The 24,393-nt window shown below is 42.2% G+C and overlaps 1 protein-coding gene across 1 annotated transcript in view; it reads left to right on the forward strand.

Annotated features, from left to right (window-relative positions):
• ADAMTS12 (ADAM metallopeptidase with thrombospondin type 1 motif 12) overlaps positions 1 to 24,393 on the forward strand; it is a 165,076-nt gene that overhangs the window by 92,013 nt on the left and 48,670 nt on the right. Inside the window, exons 5-12 of the mRNA XM_063128170.1 lie at positions 1,151 to 1,234; positions 3,960 to 4,084; positions 9,192 to 9,341; positions 11,959 to 12,102; positions 15,416 to 15,560; positions 16,449 to 16,541; positions 17,597 to 17,742; positions 20,593 to 20,762. Coding sequence (XP_062984240.1) covers positions 1,151 to 1,234; positions 3,960 to 4,084; positions 9,192 to 9,341; positions 11,959 to 12,102; positions 15,416 to 15,560; positions 16,449 to 16,541; positions 17,597 to 17,742; positions 20,593 to 20,762 — 1,057 coding nt within the window. The remainder of the gene's footprint in view (positions 1 to 1,150; positions 1,235 to 3,959; positions 4,085 to 9,191; positions 9,342 to 11,958; positions 12,103 to 15,415; positions 15,561 to 16,448; positions 16,542 to 17,596; positions 17,743 to 20,592; positions 20,763 to 24,393) is intronic.

Below are 24,393 nucleotides of genomic sequence, written 5' to 3' on the forward strand. Positions count from 1 at the left end.
AGTTGCAGATGGGAAAGTTGCAGACTTTCCCCCACAGATTAGTTTCACCCAAGGCAGAATGTAAGCCTATGCGGCAGGGTCTTGCTATTTACTGTTTTACTCTGTACAGCACCATGTACATTGATGGTGCTATATAAATAATAATAATAATAATAATAATAATAATAATAAGGCCTTCCTGGTGCCTACATTGCTATCTTTTTGGTGCTAGGTCAAGACATTTCTCTTTTCCAGGGCATTTAGCAGCATGAAATGTGTTACAGAGCGTCTTCAGATGCGGGCAGGGGGGGAATCGTGTTTCCCTACCATCATTATGGTCTCCTGCTGCTGTCCCACAATAGAACTATTTCTTTACATGGGGAAAGAAAGAGGATGCAGCAACGACCACATGGCCCATTCAGTGGGTGTTTTTATTGCACTGCTTTTTCTGCCCACAGCATTTTTTCGCTTTAAAAAAATGTCAGATTTACCAGGGTCTATTTTGTCGTGGAAAAAAGACCAGAAGGGGCAGGAGATGTGCAGGGGGGTGGGCGTCGTTGTCAAAAGGATGCACGAAAAATCATGAGTGGGCAGTAATGAGCATGCAATAAAATGCTCATCTGATGACGCCCTTAATCCATTGTGGGTCCGTTTTTTAGGTTTGGCTGATAGCTCAAAGTTGTTTTTTGATGTACTGTATGTTGTCTTTGTGTATACTGACTGTTGTATGCTTTTATGGTTTTTAAATGTTGTATATCGTTTTTAATGTTTTACTCTTTTGTAAAACGCCCAGAGAGCTTCAACTGTGGGGCAGTATAGAAATGTAACAACAACAACAACAACCCAGTTTGGTTTAGCCTGTTAGTCCCCTTCCACAGCAACCAGAACAAAACCCAAGTACTCATCAATGCCTTTGCTCACATTTGCCCTTCATTCTCCTTCCATCTTCCATCCCAGCCCTTCTCTTTGGGGTCTGTTATTATTGCCTCTCTCTCTCCATCTGTTGTCTCTGTCCCCGGGGCAAAGACCTATCTTTTGTTTATGTTATGCTGTAAAGTGCCAGTCACTCTGATGATGCTATAGAAATAAATTATCATCACCATTGTTTGGACAAAAAATGCTGCTCTGGAAAAGGATTCAATTAACTTCATATTGTCTAACTCTGGCCCAGGTGGCAGGCTTATTCCATGATCCAAGCATTGGCAACGCAATCCACATTGTGCTGGTTCGCCTTATTCTTCTCGAAGAAGAAGAGGTAAGACCCCGGCCTCGCGTTCATGCACTTATTTAATTGTGTGCTGCTTCAGGAAGACAGATGTTGGTAGATTTTAAGGGAGGATGGGGGAAACTGGACCAAAGAGGATTTGGCATATGCCCTAAATATCCATATGTATCTCATGAAAGTACAACTGTTTAGTTAAAAAGATTCTTATTTAATTCCCCAGATAATGAAATGTGGTGGTGGTGTGTGTGTTACATGTTCAGATATCTAAAGCTGATTCTTCAATTCCTATTCCCCTGCCAGGATGCAAATAGTTTGATTCCAAAATTAGTATTCTGGATTATATCCTGCAGAACAGACATCACCAGTGGAACAGTTTCCCCCTCTTCCCTGCACTCCCCCACCCCCAAATCTGCTCCAGAAGGTTAGGGAACCCCATGAAGCAGATATGGGGGCATGAGAGGGTCTGCAGGGGGAAGGAAAGTCCCATTGCATGGGCGTATGTCCACTTACGTTGGATGCAACCTTCCGTTTTCAGCTCCATGGTTATTTTGGAACTTACTTTGAAGTATTTGACTTTCACACAGACAATTCCACCTTAAATTCAGGATTCTCTCATCAGTATAGGAATGGTAACATTAAGACGTTAGATTGAACATAAAACAGAACTAAATGTTTATTCTTTTTCTCTGAATCAGAACAGAAGCTAGGTTACAGTTGCCTGGTTGTAATCCAGGTACTTCCCCCTATATAGCTCTAAATTCACAGCTGCGCTGGTAGACAAGGAAGTTGTAATTTTTGGTGATGTTGCAGGCACTGGCCAATCAGCACAATCCACATCCAGATGATGATTATCCTGCCTTTTGCCCAATGCTGGGCTTCCATTTCAATTGTACAGAATTGTTCCCCATTCTCACATTTCCTCATGAGTTCCTTCATTCCAAAGTCTAATTTAGAGGAGGGAGGGTTTTGTGGGTTTTGTGTGTGTTATTGCTGCTTTAAAAAATTGGGAGCCAGGAAACTTTGCAGATCTATGGCAAATCACCTAGAGATCTATCAGTGGATTCCAATCTACCTTCTACTCCCACGGCTGCTTATTGTGTTCAATCCACCAAACCTGAGTGGATTTTCATATGAAAGAATTGCAGGCTCAGTTCTGATAGCAGAAATAAATACTTGGTCTTAATTTATAGGGTGACCACATGAAAAGGAGGACAGGGCTCCAGTATCTTTAACAGTCGCATAGAAAAGGGAATTTCAGCAGGTGCCATGGGGAACCTGGTGAAATTCCCTCTTCATCACAACAGTTAAAGTGCAGGAGCTATACTAGAGTGACCAGATTTTTAAAAGGGCAGGGCACCTGCAGCTTTTACTGTTGTGATGAAGAGGAAATTTCACCAGGTTCTCCATATATACAGATGACACCTGCTGAAATTCCCTTTTCAATACAACTGTTAAAGATACAGGAGCCCTATCCTCCTTTTCATATGGTCACCCTATCTTAATCCTACTAAGCATATGTCTGCTCAGAGTCACTAAGGGGACAATCCTATGCATGTTTAGACAGAAGAAAATCCTACAACTCCCAGCATTCCCCAGCCAGCATAGTTTGTAGGAGTTGTAGGGCTTTTCTTTCTCCTAAACATGCATAGGATTGTGCTCTAATTCGCATCCTACTCCAGGTGGTGCAGCTTGAGGTTCTAGTAAACTACCAAAGTAGATCCCAGAAGCCTGAGGTGGTAATAATAATAATAATAATCACCCACATGTTTATTTTTTAACGGTTTTTAATGCTTTATGTGTGTATGTTCTGTGTTTTAAATTTTAAAATTTTGTATACTTGTTTTTATCTCAATTTTAGAATTTCTGTAAACCGCCCAGAGAGCTCTGGCTATGGGGGCAGTATATAAGTGTAACAAATAAATAAATAAATAAATTGCTTTACATAAATAAAATAGGTCAGCAGTTTACAAAAATAAAATAAATACAATAATCCAAGTAGGAAACCTTAACTGAATTAAAAGAATGTGAGAATAAAAACTTAAGATAAAATCCCATACAAAATATATAGTGGCCACCACAAGGGCCATTAGCATGCTATACCTGAAGAACAACCAGACAACCCCCTTATTCAAAAAGAAGGGTTTTCAAACCTTTCTTGAACACCTCCAAGCTCTCAACTAATGGCAGTGGCAGGGGGCGGGTGAATTCCACTGCTGTAGGACAAGGTCCTGGGATGCCCAATATTGAGACACTGCAAGCCGTGAGGTAGAATGGGTCAAGAAAGCCTGACCCATGGATCTGGTGGCCCAGCCCAGGACATACCGGGAGAAAAGGGAAACTGGGTCTTCCCATCCTTGCAACAAGAGCTCTCTCAAACTGGATTTAATGATCTAAGCAGGCCACATCTATTTTAACCCTAGGATTGTGCTTCAGCTTTTCTTTGATTTAGGGATAACATTCTATTGTAGCTGAAGAAATCTTTAAGCTATCTATTTATTTATTTTAGTTCTCTGGAATCCTCTCCATATACTGTGTTGCTCAGTTTTGTGTGTGTGTGTTTTAGAGTTCTCTGTAGTCATGGTAAAAGTTTTATCTGAAGTTCAGGACTCAGTAAGCAGCTATCATAATGATGTCTGTTGCTTCAAGCAAAAGCGTCATTTGTTGATGCTAAATTGCATTACTGAGCTCGCTGATTAATGCCGACACTGTTTGTGTTCCAGCAGTGTAATGATATTTTTTCTTTCCCTCTCTTTAGCAAGGGCTGAAAATAGTTCATCATGCGGATAAGACATTAGCCAGCTTCTGTAAATGGCAAAAGAGTATCAACCCAAAAACAGATGCCAACCCACTGCACCATGATGTGGCAGTGCTTCTTACCAGGTATGAGGATACAGCTGATGTTCAGGAGATGGTCTCCTGATGGATGTGTGAAAAATAGCAGTTGACTGTTTGGAAGAGGCAGAAGTAGAGAGGATTGAGTTTCTAGCTGAAGCTAGCTGTAAAGTGGGGTACAACCTTTGTTTATTATACTGTTTTATTAATCTTTTTTCTTACTGTGAATTTAACAAAACAAAAAAATTATGAAAAGAAGGGGGTAAAAGAACAAGAAATTATATGCATAGAAATGTCAATATTCCATCAAATATGACATTCTGGGGGTGGAAAAGGAGATCATGTGTAGACTTCAAGAAGAGCAGACCAAATAACCATATATTTATCCATTGTGGCGCCTATATACCACCCATTCAAATGTTGATAGCATTGTTAGGTCTTCAATCCATTGCATTATAGGAGGTGAACATTTGTCCTTCCAATGTTGTAATGCCAGTCTTTTGCCTGTCATGGTTACTTCATTTCTTTACCGCCCAAGAGCCGAAGTTCTGTGGCAGTTCACAATAATTGAAACAACAAAATGCACCTTAATATACAATATAAGATGATTTATTTATTTATTTATTTATTTATTTATTTATTTATTCATTGCATTTTTATACTGTCCAATAGTCGAAGCTCCCTGGTTATTAAAGTTTAAAACAACAGTATAAAAGTATAAATTAAATAAAACCTAGCAGCAATACAAAGATTTAAAATATAATAACGGATTTAAAACAACAGAGCTAAAAGACCTTGGGGGCTGCCATGCTTTCCCTCGATGGAATCAGCTGTGTAGGAGCACATGTTTGCCTCTAATTATGCTCTGTTTGAGCTCCATCATTATTATTATTATTATTATTATTATTATTATTTATTTATTTATATAGCACCATCAATGTACATGGTGCTGTACAGATAACACAGTAAATAGCAAGACCCAGCCGCATAGGCTTACAATCTAATAAGTTGTAGTAAACAATAAAGAGGGAAGGAGAATGCAAACAGGCACAGGGAAGTGTAAACAGGCACCAGGTAGGGAGAAGCTAACAGTATAGAGTCAGAACAAACTCAATATTTGAAGGCTATAGGGAAAAGAAAAGTTTTTAGCTGAGTTTTAAAAGCAGTGATTGAGTTTGTAGTTCTCAAGTGTTCTGGAAGAGCGTTCCAGGCGTAAGGGGCAGCAGAAGAAAAAGGACGAAGCCGAGTAAGGAAAGTGGAGCTCCTTGGGCAGGCGAGAAGCATGGCATCAGAGGAGCGGAGAGCACGAGCGGGGCAATAGTGTGAGATGAGAGAGGAGAGATAGGCAGGAGCTAGACCGTGAAGAGCTTTGAAGGTCAACAGACGAGCATTTTATTGCATGCTCATTATTGGGCACTCACATGTTGTCATCTGCCTCAAAAATAATCTGCCTTATTTTTAATGGCGTGGACAAGTACTGGGGCTGCGTTCCTGTGAGCCCTGCGTCTCCTACTCCACTGATCTTAGCAACAGCAGCAGGGCAACCAAAAACACCTCCAAAAAAATAATACATTTACAACGATTATTTCATTTGTCCCCACTTAGTCTAATGAGCAACTCATACAACAGGCTCTTATACATGACTCACATCTTCATGTTGCTAATCACACTAAATTATACTCGGGAGCACTTTATGAGTCAAGGCCTTTTCTATGAAGCTAAACAAAATGGAGCAGAAATGCTTTTGGAAACAACTGTCCCCCATCCCAAACAATTCTTTTCTAAGTAGAAGAAATGCAAAAGCAAATATTTTTGGTCCTTATTCTTGCTGTCTGTTTGCTACAAAATCACAGGGCTTTGTGATTTTGCTTGTGACTTTTCCAACAACAGCCCTTGTTAACGATAATTGCATGCTTTTGAATACTGCCATAATGATCAGAAATCTGGGACTTGGTATGCCAATTATTTTTGGACGATCCATGTGCTTATTTCTAATTTGGGAAATTGTGACTCAGCATTTGAGGACAATTTATATTAAAGAAGCAGTGCACTGAAGGAGACTAAAAGCGAACTAGTCCACATACCTAAGTGGTGGTTGGAACAAACGCAGAACAATTGAAGGAAGTTTGTTTAAATTATGTTCATTACATATTGAACCTATGAGAGCTTCCATGCTATCATCGTTATCATAATTATTTTCATCATCATCATTTTTAGTATGAAGTTTGTATATTGAGTATATTTAGTAATACATTGGCCACATTCAAATGTCACTTTAAACCATGATGGGTTAATAAGCCAGTTTTGAAAATAAGCTACTGTCATCCCACACACAATCAGATAAATAAGCTATACCGTGCGAGGTTTATTAAGCTTCTGTGCATAATCTGAGTCATCCCTCCACCCCGTGTCCTGTTTCAGTCCTCCCACCCCAGCAGTGGTGCTGTTTCACCCATTGACAACATTGCAGCAGTCTGTTTTACCCTTCCACAGTGAGCTCCATCACACCAGCAGTTTATTGCACTTTCATCCTGCCTTTTTTACCGTTTTGCCCCCTGACCCTCACACGACAGCGTCCCTGTTCTGCAGTCATCTCGCCTCTTCCCCTCCATTTCCATGTTTTTCTGGGGCAGGGAAAGTGCAGTACTTTTTCTCCACGTGGGATAAAACACAGAACATCCCTTCTTGGGCGGGGAGGGGGGCATCTGCATTGAAGGGTGGTCTTGCTGATGAAAGAGGAAGGTGAGGGCGGTTCTCCTCCAGCTGCTCCAACCCCACTCTCGTTGCTCTGTCATCCACCCACTTCAACTTCCCGCTGTACGAGGTGCCCAGCTGATGAAACACTAAATCGCTAAACTTTAGACAACAAAACCAAAGTGAGTGAGGGAATGTCCATCGACCACAAGAACCAATGAACTGGAGGGGGAAGGAGAAGGGCCGAGATGGGGCAGCGATACCAGGAAGCGCAAGCTGGCACAGGTGAAAAGATAAACAAGGCGAAATAGTGTAACAACACAGTGAAAGTGACCAGCGCTTGATGAGCTAATGAAATGGAGGTGGAAATCACAGATGTATACCAGGAAAAAAAAGTAGGTGTGATGAAGCTCAATGTCCCAATGAGAGGGGGAGAGGGTAATTCAGCACTTCTAGCATCACCCTGACAAAAAGATGGTGGCTCTAAAGTGCTGAAAGAGTGCAGGTTTGGGACCAAACTTCATACATAGCCTCCCGTAGTTGAGAAGCACTCAATGGACCATCAAAACCCTCTGCAATTAGACACCAAGGAGCAATAACCCTGGGTAAACCAAAAAGGGGATGGTGCATATAAACCTTGGAAGTTTGCAGGATTGGAACCAAACTTCATACATAGCCTCCCCTAGCAGGGTGCACATTGAAAACCTGGTGCACTGACAAAGTCACGTGAGCCAAAGCACCTTTTTGCTAAAAAGGGGGTGGTGTCTATAACTCCATGGAAGTTTACAGGAGCTGTACAAAACTTCATACACAGCTTCCCCGGGGAAGGATGCACACAAGGCAAAATGACAACCCTGCTCAGCCACTGTCACTTGACCAAAACGATGTTTGATACTTGGAGAGGTTGCAGAGCTCTTTGTCGGGGGAAGGGTTAGGGTGGGTTGGGCCAAAAGCACAATCAGTTGCTAGGCAGAAAATGGAAACAGATCTGTCAGCCAGAGGAGAGCGGTGAGAATGGTTTTGACCATTCTTGCCAACCAGCTCTGTAGGTGACCAAAATAACCCATTGTGACTGCCACACATAATAACCCATGTTGGGTTAAATAACCCATTCTGCAGACCATGGATTACCAGAGTGGGTTATTTTGGTCAAATAAGCCAAAGTAGGTTAAGAAAAACTCCCAACAGATGACATGATAACCCACTATGAGTTAAATAAGCCACCATGGCTTATTTAACCCATCATGGGCTATCCTGACATCTGAACCCAGTCACTATGTTGTGCACATATGTGCCCTTTCGTGCACATATATTTCTCTCTCTCTTTCTTTGGTGAATGCAGAAGAAGCAGATGTTAAAGTATAAGTAAAACGAAAATTGTAGTTCCCAGTATGCTGGCTGGGAATGATAGGAGTTGCATTTTATCACATCTAGAAGGAACCAACTTGGGGAAGACTGAGGCAGATAATACTGAACAAATAGTCTGAGCTGGTAGAAGACAGCTTCCTATGCGTGGTGGACTTTTAGAATTTCCTAGTAATCGAGGCTGCAACACCAAGGTCAAGCCAATTCTTGATGTGTCACCAATGCAATTATTCATTTGAGGGCAGGGCATACACACGATAAAGGATACAAGGCTGCCACTGCACAAACACAAGACTGGCACAGTTTTGTCCAAACTCAGGAACATAAGCCAGGCTAACAGCCAACTTCAACCCATGGCTTCATATTCTGGATTGTTCTGAGTATCCTGGTTTAGACAAAACAGGAAACTATAGTTAATGGAAGGTTTGCTGATTTTGCTCACTTGCGCAAAGGGGCTGTGAACACAGCCAAAAGATTCATTCACCCTTTTATTATAGTATGAACACAGCAATGGCTTCTAGCCAGACTGAAAACAGGAGGCAGCTAAATACCTTTCTGGCTTTCCTGAGACTTCTTCAGTTCCTTTTGTTCCAAACATTATCCTAGCCAGCGGAGGACTCTGGTTTTGAACCTCCTGCTGGCTGGGACAATATTTTGAACAAAAGGAACTCAAGAAGTCCATGGAAAGCTATAAAGGTTTTTCACCTCCCGTTTTTAGTTGCCTGTGCAGTACAACTTACTGCCTCTTGGGCCCTGTATCCTCTATTAAAAAATGGAATCTCTTCAGAGTCGTGAAACGACACAGAGGATGACTGGAGGTATATAAAAGGCAGGAGCCACACCAAGCAGGATACAGCACTATAAAAGTGGTATAGGGCATGTGTCAATGGGCCCCCAGTTGTCAGTGCACTCCAGTACCGCTATAAAGCAGTAGTGCAGCTCCTGCCTTTTATATACTGCTTTCATACCTATTTCATTGGTGTAGATTAGGCCGAAATCCCATTAAACATAGTGGGGCTTACTTTTGAGTAAACATGCATTGGGTTGTGCTTCCTATATAGCTCTTTTAATCTCAAGCTTTTTGCTGTGTTCATAGAAAAGACATTTGCGCCAGCATGAATCGTCCCTGTGAAACCTTGGGTTTGTCCCATCTCTCTGGAATGTGTCAACCTCATCGGAGCTGTAACATCAATGAAGATTCGGGTCTACCTTTGGCATTTACGATTGCACATGAACTTGGACATAGGTATGAAAATGTTGAGAGTCATGACATACAATAAGGGAGTTAAATCTATGAAAATTTTGACCATTCTCATTCAATTTGATAGAAACAAAATTGCTTTCAAAAAGTAATTCAAAGGAGAAGGAATTTCGGAGAAATTCTCATTGATTTGGTTCAAGGTTATTGTGCTTCCCTTACTTATGGGATGACTAAGGAATGTGTGTGAGTGTTCTGTCTTTCATTGTACAGTCATCCCTCTGACAGCCTGTAGCCAACTTGGCTTCCTGAGCTCCACCACTCTACCCCACCCCAATTCCTCCCATAGGGCCTTTTCAGGTCAGGAAGTTCAGGCAGCCTGGGAGACTGTAGAGCAATGGGGTAGATATGTAATAGAAAGGGGAAAATAGACAGTACCCTCATCCACATCACAGTGGTTAGTTAAGGTCGAAAATACCAACACATATTCAAAATAAATTATAATATGCCCTGAGAATGAGGCAGAAAAATGGAATTGCCGTTCATAGAGGAAAAGACTTTCAGGAAATTTCTGAGATATTTCTTTTCTTACCTCCTAGAAATAAAAGGACACCTTGCAGAACTAGGATAATCAGTGGTCTGGAAACAAAGCCCTATGAGGAGAGACTGAAAGAACTGGGCACGTTTAGCCTGGAGAAGAGAAGGCTGAGGGGAGACATGATAGCACTCTTCAAATACTTGAAAGGTTGTCAAACAGAGGAGGGCCAGGATTTCTTCTTGATCATCCTAGAGTGCAGGGCATGGATCAATGGGCTCAAGTTACAGGGAGCCAGATTCCGGCTGGACATCAAAAACTTCCTGATCGTTAGAGCAGTACAACAAAGGAACCAATGACCTAGGGAGGTTGTGGGGTCTCCCACACTAGAGGCCTTCAAGAGGCAGCTGGACAACCATCTGTCAGGGATGCTTTAAGGTGGATTCCTGCACTGAGCAGGGGGTTGGACTCGATGGCCTTGTAGGCCCCTTCCAACTCTTCTATTCTATGATTCGGGGTACTGTGGAGGATACAAAATGGGGGCCAGGTTGCCAACACAGTTGATGCTGTTGCCAATTGCAATGGCAGTGCAAATAACTCCAAAAACCCTTAGGAAAAAAAGAAAGAAGCTGTTCTCTAACCCTTGCCAATGGTGATGCCTACCCATAAGAAATGCTGGGAGAATTTCTCTTCCCCATGGAGAAATTCGGTGAAATTGTGCCCCCAATTTCTCTACCCACAAATAAGGATGGAGAAGTTTGAGAGGCCACTTGTGCACAGCTCTAGTTAAAACACACAGCTAACTGCAGCTGAAATAACCACAATAATATTTACATTCTCAGGAGGAAACCAAGACATTTGTTGATTTGGTGGCAGTAAGGGATCCAAAAGCAGCATCCTATATGTTTAAAGTTATTTATTTAATAAAATTATAAAGTTCAGCTGGAAGCAGGTTTTATTTGGGGAATTGGTGCAATGCTATCTGTAAGTTTTCTTATGCTCCCATAAGTAAAGGAGCCAGTCACTTACTTGTCTGGCTTTACAACTTCCAAAAGATGGTAGGATGCGATTTTATATGTCTTTCTTGAATCCTGCCAATTTCTGTGCCTTCTCTTTGCAATTTGGAAGATATTTGCCTTCCTTTGTCCACATTGTTTAATCTGTTAAGATGAATAGATAAAATGCATTATTGTTTGCACTGTTTTGTACATGCACTTTCAAAACTTCAAGAAAAGATGCAAACAAGATTTTCAATAATAATAATAATAATAATAATAATAATAATAATAATAACCATTTAATTGCATTCGCTTCCAGCCTAACTTTGTACCTCTTGAGTCTATGTGTTGATTGAACTAGTTAATATTTATCTTTGCCTCCAAGGCACTGTTTGCACATATTATTCTACTGAGGTTCTCTTCATCTTTTCTAATTTCTTCTACCTGGGCTTGCTGTTGTTTCTCTCTAGGCCTCCCTCCCTGTCTTCTCTTGCATTCATATTGTTCCAAAACGGCCGTCCCTTACACCACTCTTACACTCTTTACAGCAGAACGAGCATTGCACACAATGAAGAACTCCAAAAATTGAGCATTTCCTGTACTGCATAATGCAGGATTATGATCGCCATTTACTCATTAAGATCGCCATTTACGCAATGAGGGGAAATTACATAATTTCTGGAGCTTCCATTGTCGCACACAATGAAGGCTCCAGATGAGGGTGGATGGCTGCTGGGTGCTTGTCTGGCTGCACAGGCACCTGTCACCAGATGTTTTGCCCTTCAACTCCCATCAGCCCAAGCCAGCATTGCCAATAGGAAGGGGTGATGGGACTTGTGGCCCTCAGATGTTTTGAGCTACAAGTTGCCCACCCCTGTCTCACTGGCTGCTCCCGTATGCAATGTAAAAGCTGGGTCCAACCCATTGTCTCCTTTGATAGCTCTCGCTCTCTCCATCACTTGAGATATATTGCTATGAGTCTCCACTGAGGCCATTCGGTTCATCAACTTCATATTACCTGTTAGCCACAAGCAGATTTTCTGCAGGGCTTTCAGTTATTTGGAGATGAGATATTCTGTCTTTATTAAGTTTTCTTGACAATATCTTGCGCCTGGATTGATTTCCCTCTTAGTTTTGGTATCCAGCATGATGGGAAGGAAAACGACTGTGAGCCAGAGGGAAGACGTCCGTACATCATGTCCCGGCAGCTGCAATATGACCCCAGCCCCCTCACCTGGTCACAGTGCAGCAAGGACTACATCACCCGTTTCCTAGAGTGAGTCCACCTGGCAATTTTGCAACAAGGACAACAGAGAACATTAAAATATACCTTTAGCCTCCTTCTTGCCTTTGAACAGTCAGTGTTTGTTCAGGTTTTGTTTTTTTACTTAGAAACTTTGGGCATACAACTAATGATTACATAAGAACAGAAGAAGAGCCATACTGGCTCAGGACAAAGGCCAGGCCAGTCCAGCATTCTGTTCCCACAGTGGCCCACCAGGTGCCTTGACAGGAAGGCCACAAGCGGGAAAGGAGCACAATAGCACCCTCCCACTCCTGCTCTTCATCAACTGGTGTCTAGCGGCATATTGCATGTTAATGCAAACTACAAAGCAAGCAAAATGAATAACAGAAGGTGGGTTACCTTGTGGATTTGGTCTTCTGAGGATTCAGTTAATATACTAGAAGAAAATTGATGCAGTTATGGACTTGCTGACGGATGAAGATAAATCCTTGGGAGGGAATTTATTTAGCATCCTAGGGTAGTATTATCGTTTGCTACAAATGCATACCTTATTTTGGTTTTAAAAAAACAAGCAAGCATGCGAGGCAGTAGCGCTGTAGGAAAGACAGTTTTATTAGTGTCTGGTGTATGGAAGAAGCTTTGTGGGGCAAGGTGGTGGGAAGAGCACCTGCAATCACTGTGGGCAGCAGGTTTTCAAGGGCCCTCTGGCAAGGCATCCTCTATGGGCCCCTCTCTCTCAGTGACCCTGTTCAGAGGACACTGCTAAGCCACGGTGGTGAAGCATTTTGAGCTAAACATTCTGGCTTAGCATGTTGTGTGAACCATGACTTTGTGGGCCTGTTCAGATGACACACAGAGCCATGGTGAGGCCCCTAACCCTTTTGCAGCAAATGGTTAGTGAGCGTGTTTAAAACATGGTTATGTGGCCACCATGGTTACGAATGGTTCACATGACATTTATTATTTATTTATTTATTTATTTAAAACGTTTATATACCGCCCTATTTCAATAAGATCTTAGGGCGGCGTACAGATAAAAGCATACAGTATAAAACAGTAAATATACACCGCTAAAAACAAATTAAACCATAAATCAAGTTAAAGCAGTAAAACTATTAAAACAGTTAAAACAATGTGCCTAGTGACCCTGTTCAGATGACAAGCTAAACCACGGTGGTTCGGCATTTTGAGCTAAACCTTATAGCTTACTGCGTCATGCGAACCATGACTTAGTGTGTTTCTCACCGTGGTGGCTATAGAACCGTGGTTCAAACATGGGCCAGATCTACATCAAGCAGGATATAACACTTTGAAAATGGTTTAAACACTGTATATGGAGTGTGCCCTGGGCCCCAACAGTTGTCACTACTGTTATAAAGCATTTTAAATGAAAACAAGGAAGTTAAGGAAACAGGTAAGAAATACAATTTTATATACTAAAATATAATGTTAAAAATAACATACACAAAGCATTTCACAAGTACAATAATACAACAAGACAATCAGAATGCTAGACAGAAAATGGTCATTTTGTATTATTGTGTTTGTGAAATGCTCTGTGTATATTATTTTTAACAATATATTTTAGTATATAAAATTGTATTTTTTACCCATTTCCTTAACTTCCTTGTTTTCATTTATACTGTGTTAGGTTAAGGTTATCACCTCTTTGTTGCAGTTACAAACCATTTTAAAGCGGTAGTGTAGATCCTGCCATGCTCACTAACCACTTGCTGCAAATGGGTTAGCACCCTAACCATGGCTTAGCGTGTTGTCTGAACAGGCCAAATGAATTCTCAACACCATTGCCGTTAGCTGCTGCATCATTGTTACTACCTGCCTGCTTGCCAGGCAGAGACCCAATGGGCAAGCAGATAGTGGCATCTCCTGCTTTTCCTTCACATCACTGCTATCTGAGCCAGAACAAGAGACAGGTGAATAAGTAGGTTGCAGGAACTCTTGCTAGTCAGCACCCTGCTCAGCGGGTGCCTGGTTATTCCGAACCTTGATGCCAGCCTTGCCTGCAACCATATAGATTGATCACAAAAGCCCTGCTGGGTCCATCTCAACCCGCATCCTGTTTCCAACAGTGGTCAGTCAGATTGTTTCACAAAGCAAACCTCACAAGCCCAGCCCAAGGAAAACAGCCTCCACTATTATTTGCTTCTTAGAGAGTGGTAAACAAAGGTATACTGCCTCTAAACCTAGAAGTTCCACATAGCTGAAAAACATAGATAGTCCTATCCACCATGAATCTATCTAATCCTTTTACAAATTATTCTAAGGTAGCTGCCGTTAACATATCATGCGGCAAGGAGTTCCATCACTATCCCATCTGAGAAGAAGGTATTCTTGTTCTTGTTTTGGACTTTCTTGAACCTGCTACCCATCAATTTCATTGGGTAAAGAGTAACTCGATGTGCCACTGCTGTTTCCACTGGCAGTCTTGTGTTCCTTGTGGCATTCAGTTCTGCTCTGGTTTGTTAGCTAATTGATGGATCGATTCAGTATTTTTGTAACCCACCCTTCTTCCAATAAAACAACAATAAACGTAAGAATCAGCAGTCCTGATATTTAAAAAAATACCTTACAACACCAAGTATAAATCTCTCTTACACGCTATACATCAAGATCCAAATGCCTGAACAAATAAAATTGCTGATTGTCTCCTCTCTAAGCTAAGTCTCTCAAACCATTGTGGTTCATATCTGAATCATCTCATTAGCTGATCATCTTTCTGAAAACGTACCATTCAAAACAGGATACTATGATCAAGCTGGTGTCTGACCAGCATTGCATAGAACAGTATTTTCACCTCCTACACCCAGTTACGTACAGTGCTTCTGTGAAAACAACCTAATATATCCAGCACTGATAGTCTGGCATGTGGGGAGCCATTCTTGACTCATTTCCCTGTTTTTCTGTCCTCCCACTATTAGCACAGAACAACCTTCCCAAAACTGGTGCCCTCCAGATATTTTGGACTATAACAACCAGCAGTCCTGGTCATGTGCTGAATGGGGCTGATGAGAGTTGAAGTCCAAAGCATCTCATGGGCATTAGATTGGGCAATGGTAGCGCAGAAGATAGGTGAGAAGTTATCACCGATGACCTTCCCTGAGGTACGAGAGAGGCTGCTTCACTAGAGTTGCCACAAGATGAGAGATGGCAGTGGAGGCTAGTGGCACCTTAGACAGCTCCTTTAGAGTTCTGGCTGAAACCCAGAGCAGATTTACCACCCCACTGACATCAGAGTCACCAGCCTCCACTGAGGGATGGGCATTGTTGTTTTTATTTGAAAATTTCAAAAACGTTAAGAATTAATCCCCCATGTCAAATTCAGCCGAGGATGGGGCTTCTGCCTGGATGATGTTCCAAAGAAGAAAGATCTGAAGCCTCCTTTCATTGCACCTGGAGTGATTTATGATGTGCACCATCAATGCCAACTGCAGTATGGACCCAATGCAACGTTCTGCGATCGAGTGGATGTAAGTTCAGTCTCACTCTTCTCCCCATACCTCAGCCTGCCTTTCTCATTTGCCCACCTGTGAGAGCAATTAGGTAGGTATCACACAGGAGAAGGCCTTCTCTGTGGTGGCCCCAAACCTCTGAAACAAACTTCCATCAGAGGTTCGTCGTGCGCCATTCTTGCAGGCTTTCAAGAAGGCCTTAAAAACATCTCATTTTACCATGATGAATACTGTTATTGCTGCTAGTTTTATTGTTGATTTTATTGTTTTAATTGCTATTTTATTGTGATCATGTTTTTATTGCTTTTAATATTTTATTGCTTTTAATATATATTTTATTGTTGTAAGCTGCCTTGTGAGGGCCTCCACCCTGGAAGGCAGCCAAGAAATGTTTTTAATAAATAAATAGTGGGGGAATAAAGCTTCTTCACCTTAATGGGACATGAATATATTGCAACAGGGGGAGAATTAGTCCATTGGAAAGGAAGTTTTTATGCAGTTATGGGGTCTGTTCACCCACCACACTAATTCACACTCAGTGGTTGAGTGTGGGTTGGGTTGTTGTTGAACCGTGGGTTAGAGAGTGTGGTTTGAACACAGGACATTTTCTGCAGGGTGGCTTGTTAACCACCCTGAACAATCCGACAACAAACCATGAGTTCTCAAGGTGGCATGTTTGGGGGAAAATTACCCACACTAGATGGTTAGCAAGCCATGCTGCAGAAAACGTCCTGGGCTCAAAAACGTGCTAACCCATGATTCAACAAACAACCCACAGCTCAACAACAACCCACACTTAACCACTGAGGTGTGGATTAGTGTGTGGTGCAAACCCAGTCATCCCCTAAAATCTTATATTGTTTTGTTTTACAACATTTGAAGTTGTTGTTGTTGTTGTTGTTGCAGAATATTTGCCAGACACTGTGGTGCTTTGTGAAAGGCTCCTGTCGTTCAAAACTAGATGCTGCTGCAGATGGAACGAGGTGTGGTGAGAATAAGGTGATTATAGGATTCTCCCCTAGGAAAAGGCAAGAATGGAAAATGTGATTTGGGAGCTACCAGGCCAGGCTTTTATTGTGCCATGGCACTGCCTCATGGGCTTGGGGGTGGGGTGTTCTAGATATTGTCACCTACGATTTCTAGACCTATCGTGTTTTCCCACTGCTTCTTCCATTATTTTTGCAGACCGAACGTCCCAGGGACCATAGGATATTCGGATTCCCCCTCCGGAGGCTGTAAACATTGCTGCAATCTCAGGAGGGGGAATCCGACATTGGAATCCCTCCTCGCATTCCTCCCTCCTCATGACCGCTGCAGAAAGAACCACACTGGCTGCTTTTCAAGGTTGCAACAGTAACCTTAGATGACCTTGCAGAGGTCAAAAAATGGGCATTTCAGTGGGTTGGGAAGGGAGAAGGAGAGGAGAGGCCAGGATCCACAGAATCCTATGGCCTCTCTATTATCCAGCCCCACCAAAATGAGTCCATCTAGCTGTTTGTTTTTGGAGGAGGAGCGATGGGCAGTGAAATCACCTCCATCCTCCTCCTGCCCTGCTCACAACAGCCCAGCAGGGTATAAGCCCCAAACTGAATGTGACATTGGAGATCTTTAAGCAGATCTCTTGATTTTTCTTTTCCAAAATTTAGGGGGGACCTATGGAAAGGAGTACAGGGCTCCTGTAACTTTAACAGTTGCATAGAAAAAGGAATTTGAGCAGGTGTCGTTTGTATGCATGCAGCACCTGGTGAAATTCTCCCTTCATCACAACAGTTAAAGTTGCAGGAACCCTGCCCTCTTGACCAGATACAAAAGGGGGCAGGGTTCCTGCAGCTTTAACTGTTGTAATGAAGAGGGAATTCCACCAGGTGCTGCATGCATACAAACGACACCTGCTGAAATTCCCTTTTCCATGCAGCTGTTAAAGATACAGGAGCCCTGTCCTCCTTTCCATAGGGTCACCCTATCCAACATGTTTCAATGCAAGAGGTGCATTTTAGTGCCAACGTGTTGTGTTTTCTTTTCTGACCCACTGCATTTGCTTCTTTATTGTTCAGTGGTGCTTCACAGGTGAGTGCATAGCCGTGGGCAAGAGCCCAGAAGCGGTTCACGGTGGATGGGGGTCGTGGTCATCGTGGTCGCATTGCACAAGGACATGCGGGGCCGGTGTTCAGACTGCAGAGAGACAGTGCAATAATCCAGAGTAAGTCTCATGAGCATTAGTGGACTACCCCGCCCCCCCTTGACACTGAGTTTGAGGCTGCAATCCTATGCATGTTTAGACAAAATTAAGTCCTGCAACTCCCAGCATTCCCCAGCCAGCCGGGTTGTAAGACTTATTTCTATCTAAACTTGCATTGGATTGTACTCCAGGTGCATTTAACTCTGCATTGGATGGTGGCTAGGGTGATCATATGGAAAAGACGACAGCGCTTCTGTATCTTTAATAGTTGTATTCTTCTTCTCTCTGGCCTTCCTTCTTCTCACATCAGTCCATTGGTTTCTGTCCACCACGCTGCCGCTAAGATCATCTTCTTGGCTCGCCGCTCCGACCATGTTACTCCACTTCTGAAATCTCTTCATTGGCTTCCAATTCACTTCAGAATCCAATATAAACTTCTCCTGTTGACCTTCAAAGCTTTTCACGGTCTAACTCCGCCCTATCTCTACTCTCTCATCTCACACTATTGCCCCACTCGTGCTCTTCGCTCCTCTGGTGCCATGCTTCTCGCCTGCCCAAGGGTCTCTACTTCCCTTGCTCGGCTTCGTCCATTCTCTTCTGCTTCCCCTTACGCCTGGAACGCTCTCCCAGAACATTTGAGATCTACAAGTTCACTCGCAGCTTTTAAAGCTCAGCTAAAAACTTTTCTGTTTCCTAAAGCTTTTAAAACTTGATGTTGCTTGGACTTTAGACTGTTAGTTATACTGTTATGCTGTTAGTTTTACCCTACCCTGTGCCTGTTTACCCTACCCAGTGCCTGTTTGCATTCTCTTCCCCTCCTTATTGCTTTACTATGATTTTATTAGAATGTAAGCCTATGCGGCAGGGTCTTGCTATTTGCTGTTTTACTCTGTACAGCACCATGTACATTGATGGTGCTATATAAATAAATAATAATAATAATAATAATAATAATAATAATAATATTGAAAAGGGAATTTCAGCAGGTGTCATTGTTATGCATGCAGAACCTGGTGGAATTCTCTCTTCATCACAACAGTTAAAACCGCAGGAGTTATAACTAGAGTGACCAGATACATTGGCTTCCCCCCCTCCCATCTACATGGCCATAGGGTTTCTAACTGCTTATATCCACTCTGTGCCTCTAACACAGTCTTCCTCAATCTAAAGCCCTCCAGATGTTTTGGACTACAACTCCCAGCATTCTTGGCCATTGGTCATGCTAGTTGGGGTTGATGAGACTGAAAGTCCAAACCACTGAGAAAGCTTCACGTTGGCAAAGGCTGTTCGAGCAGTAACCTGCTGTGCAAACATGTAGCAGCTGAACTTTTTTTCCTGTCGTATGCGTACGTCTTGGGGAAAAAGTTAGTAAATCTCTGGCGATTGGGTTGTTGTTAAAGGCAGAGGAGCAGAGCTAATTTAAAAAAGCTGGCAACCCTATGTGACTGTCATTACAATTGATGATGGCTTTTCTTAGTTATTGTAAATGGAACCTCCATGTACAAACACAGTATGCCTCTTAATATGAGTCGCTGCTAAGAACAAGGAAGACTTTTGTCGAACACCTTCATGCATTGCTTGTGACCATCCAGGGACACTTAGTGGGCTGCCGTTGGAAAAACAGATGCTGAACAGACGGACTGTGGTTTGATCCATTAATAGCCAGTGTGGTGTAGTGATTAGAACTAGTACATGGGAGATCCACACAGCATAATCTCTTAGACTAATCTACCTGAAAGGTTTGTTATGAGGATAAAATGAATGGAGGATGGGGGACCATAAGCATCATCAAACAGGAGAAATCGTAGCTCCCTACTGTGATGCCACCACTTCACACACAAGGCTTTGACGCGCACACCTCCCTCAGGCTAAGTACCACCAGTTAAATACCTGAGGAAGGGGTAAAAAGAAAAGTATAACCCTTCCCTTATAGCAGAGGAAAAAGGTAAGGAGATTTGGAAAAAGGCTTTTCTGTGAATATAGCAGGCTGAAGGTTTAATGTAATGTGTTTATTTATGAACTAATAGAGCAGAAGACACAGCCAAACTGACACGTGGATTTATGGTAGCAAAATAAAGAAAATGTTTATTGTAGTTTACAGTTCTTAGTTCCTTTGAATTATATTCCAGTCCTGCCTATTCTTAATAATACTGGTAGTAACTAATCTAATAATAACAATCCTTAGTCCCTATGATCTTATTTTCACTCACTCCTCACACAACTCCTGACAAGAAATCACTTAGCTAAACACATCTACCCCCTAAACCCAATCACCAACCGAACACTTCAAACCACTCAGCTCCCCCATATATATATATATATATATATATATATATTCCTCCCTTTCCACAGCATCACTAGCCACACCCACTCAGTCCAACATTCTGCACTCTCTAAACATACTCAACCAGACATACCTAAGGGAATAGAAATGTGGGTAACGCCACACCTACCATCACTTCTCTGCCCCTGCTCCCGCCCCACATTACTTTCTCTTTCTTCCCAGAGAAGGAAGAGGAAGTAAACAAAGACCACATGGCCCATTCAGGGGTTGTTTTTTTTAATCACATGGCTTTTCCTGCACACAGGAGGAAATGGCGGCACATTCTGTTTCCGGGGGGGGGGGACACAAATTAAAAGGGGTCCATTTTGTGATGGAAAAAAGGAAAGGAGCAGCAGGAGGTGTGTGGGAGGCAGACGTCATCGTCTAAAGGACATGCATGAAATTGTGAGGGGACAGTAGCGAGCATGTGATAAGATGCTCATCTGATGAACCCCCATGTATGCTGCTTTGGAGGAAAGGCAGGATATAAACCTAATAAAATGATTTCTAATGGTCTGAATTTTCAAAACCACTCATGTCACTTTTAGGCCACAGTTTGGAGGGAAGTATTGCACCGGAGAGAGGAAGCGCTATCGCGTGTGTAACGTCAAGCTGTGCACAAGAACTACGCCAAACTTTCGACAAATGCAATGCAGTGAATTCGATACCGTCGCCTACAGAAATGAATTCTACGAGTGGATTCCAGTTTATAACACAGGTAGGGGGAGGCGGAATAGCCCATTTCTAGCAGTGAAAATTAACGTCAAGATTAATGTTTTCCTCGAATATTTGGAAAATTGAACAGGGCTAAAGGCGCTGTTCAAAGAGGAGAAGGTTCTCCAAATGAAAACAAGACATACAAATATCAAAATGGAACCACAAAAGGCAAAGGGGATATAAAAATATCCATTTAATATTTTTATGTCTTCTTTGTTATACCTATCTGCATCATTTATTATTATTATTATTATTATTATTATTATTATTATTATTAATTTATACAGCACCATCAATGTACATGGTGCTGTACAGAGTAAAACAGTAAATAGCAAGAACCTGCCGCATAGGCTTACATTCTAATAAAATCATAATAAAACATTTGGTGGAAAGGTGGGATTTTAACTGTATAAATAAAACAAACAACTACATAGCCTTGGACTTCTAGAAGTATGCATCTTGCAGTGTATTGGTCCTCCTGGCTTGCCATACGAGGATGTGCCCTTGTCAGCTCTCAGAGACCATGCTTTCATTTTCCTGTTCAGCCTTGCTTGCAGCAATATGCTGCATGGCCTTTTCTCAATAACTTTTATCTATTAAAATTATTGTTAGTTTTGCATCCCCTGAGGCCTTCTTTAGATTAAAGGGAAATCGTGTTCACTTACCAGCACTTTGCTTCCTGCTTCTCTTCTGCAATTGTAATGAGCTGAATTACATGGGAGGAGAGGGGCGACCACATGGTCTGTCACTGAAAGCTTCCCCACCTCTCATTGCTCATAGTATTGAATGGGACATAGGACAGTGCCCTTTGCTGGATATTTTGTAGTGCAACTTCAACTGCACACAGTAGGAAATCCCAAGACGTTTCAGAAGAATCAGGATATCCAAGGTTTTTTTAAAAAACCAGAATAACTGGAGGAAGGAGCAGGAGATGTGCAGGAGGCTCACAATGTCATCAAAATGACCCATAAACTTCTGTGAGTGTGCTATACATCACTCGTTTAAAGAAGCCCTGTGTGGTCTTCATGATATACTTCATATCTGTATGGGGAAACATGTGGTTTCTCTCTGTTATGGGTGAAAATAGGAAGCTGCCTTATACCACATCAGGGCATGGGTCTATCTAACTGAGTACTGTTTACACTGACTGGCAGCAGTTTTCCAGAGTTTCAGTTTCAGCAGTACCTGGAGGAGCTGGGATTGAACTTGTAGATGCTGGGATCTACCACTGGGCTACAGCCCTTCTCAAGTCTGGTGTGGCATTCATTTGCTATTTTTAATTGCTCCAGACTTCCGTCACCTTCACAGGATTGCCAGATTCAAAAATTAGGGCTGGGCCGAAGTACTCACCCAGCCAAATTTCATAGGGTTGGGGTAAAACCACTCCACATGGCTTGGGCTAATCTTGAGTGGGAGGACAAAATTCTGAGAAATCCATGACATAGCATTGTTCCCAGGGGCGTTCGGTCAAGCTATTGAGAGCAGCCAAGACAGTCCTTGAAATAGCAGCAAAAGCTTTTTTTTCTTTTTAAAAAACTTTTGATAAAAGAAATAAAAGCTCCTAGAGCTGCCTCATAGTTAAAGGCAAGACCACATGCCCCTGACATTTCTTAGAGTTTTGCCCACCCGTTCAAACTCTCTGAATATCTAAGTACCTTCTAAGCAGCGCCCATGTAAACAGATGGAGACAGTTATCTGCTTGCATAAGGGATGCTTTGATGTATTATATCAGCCTTTCTCAACTTGGTGCCCTCCAGATGTTTTGGTCTTCATCTCCAATCAGGAATGCTGGGAGTTGTAGTCCAAAATATCTGGGGTTGGATCTAGTTTTAAGCTGGATCAATTGATCTGCTGGATCTACACTACTGCTTTAAAGCGCTTTATAACAGTTTTGAAAACGGTATATGGAGTGTGTCCTGGGCCCCAACAGTTGTCAAAACTGTTATAAAGCGCTTTAAAGCAGTAGTGTAGATCCTGCCTCGGTGAAAGTGGATATCCCCATTATCTCCTTCTCACGGCAACCCCTCCAGCCCACGGGACTGGAATGTCTATATGCTTCCACTTTACAGCAATTCCCCACCCGCAAAACCCTCAGCAGAGCTGCTGTGGGGCACAAATGCTAAATCTAGAAGGCAGGAGGGAACGTGGGTTATCCGACAGCCATCCCACTTGTCAAGCCCGCCCTCTGCTCAATGCTGGGCTTACTTTCCACTGAGATCCAGCCCTAGGAACTCCCCTGAACTGGAGCCACCACTGACAGATGGGAGAAACGATGTGGTGGCATCGTAGCAAAAGGAAAAGTCACAGTAAAAGGACACCACGAGAAAGCACAGTTTGGGAGATAAAACCCAGATGTGACTGTGAGTTGGCGGTTGGGTCATATAAGCAATGCTGCACCCCCTATGGGGTATATAGGGCATCTCCTGACACTGTATATTGTCAGGAGAATGGTGTGAACTGTGGTGTGGGAGAGGAGGGGGATTCCCCAAAAGAAAGCGGCGGGCCTTCTATAAGTGGAAGGCAGATCCTGAATCCAGTCCATGGAGGCCACCAGATTGGGAAAGACTGTATCGTAGGGTGACCATATGACCGGATTTGCCCGGGTTTTTGATGGCAAATCTGGGAGGGGGAAGGGAAATCCGGATTTTTTTTTTGAAGAGCAGCTCTAATGGGGATTAACAAAAATGCTTATAACTCCATCATTTTTAAAGATAAAAACATGAAGCTTGGTACAATGGTAGCTCTTAGGAAGGGCTTTAGTCATACCAAATTTGAAACAGATTCGTTCATCCATTGATTTTTAAATTATTATTCTTTAAATCGTAATTTTTAAAGATAAAGAGATGAAACTTTGCACCATGAAAGGATTTAGGTAGAGCTTTAGCCACACCAAATTTGAAACAGATCCATTCATCCATTGATTTTTTAGGAATTTTTTTAAAATTGAGGTTTTAAAATTATTATTTTTAAAATCGTCATTTTTAAAGTTAAAGAGATGAAACTTTGTACCATGATAGGATTTAGGTAGAGCTTTAGCCACACCAAATTTGAAACAGATCTGTTCATCCATTGATTTTTTTAGGAATTTTTTTAAAAATTAGGTTTTAAAATTATTATTTTTTAAACTGTCATTTTTAAAGATAAAGAGCTGAAAGTTGGCACCATGATAACTTTTAGGTAGAGCTTTAGCCATACCAAATTTGAAACAGATCTGGGGCCAGTAGCAAACCCTGTTAACAACAACAGCAGTTTTCAATGAGTGAAGATACAGTCAGAAAAGATATTTGAGGGAAGGGGAGAATGTAACACACAGAATATAGCAAAAGCTTCAAAGTACAGCAAAACCTACAAAAGTAGGAGTGAGTGAAGTTAATTTCAGATACACTGAATCTCTCACTTGTTCTTTATTTCAGTGATTTTAACATTAAGATGTTATGTAGAACAGATTTGTCTTAAATGTGTGCTGTAAAATCAGACATGTGACCAAGGCTATGTTCGGGTGGGCACGCCCCCTTGGTGCTGGACACGCCCCCTTGGGGGTGACCATGTTGTCCTCCTTTTTGGTTTCCAAAATATGGTCACCCTACTGTATTGTATGTAGACTTCTGATATGTGTACATTTTTCATATGGA

Source organism: Elgaria multicarinata, chromosome 6 (genome assembly GCF_023053635.1).
Source record: "Elgaria multicarinata webbii isolate HBS135686 ecotype San Diego chromosome 6, rElgMul1.1.pri, whole genome shotgun sequence".
NCBI lineage: Eukaryota > Metazoa > Chordata > Lepidosauria > Squamata > Anguidae > Elgaria > Elgaria multicarinata.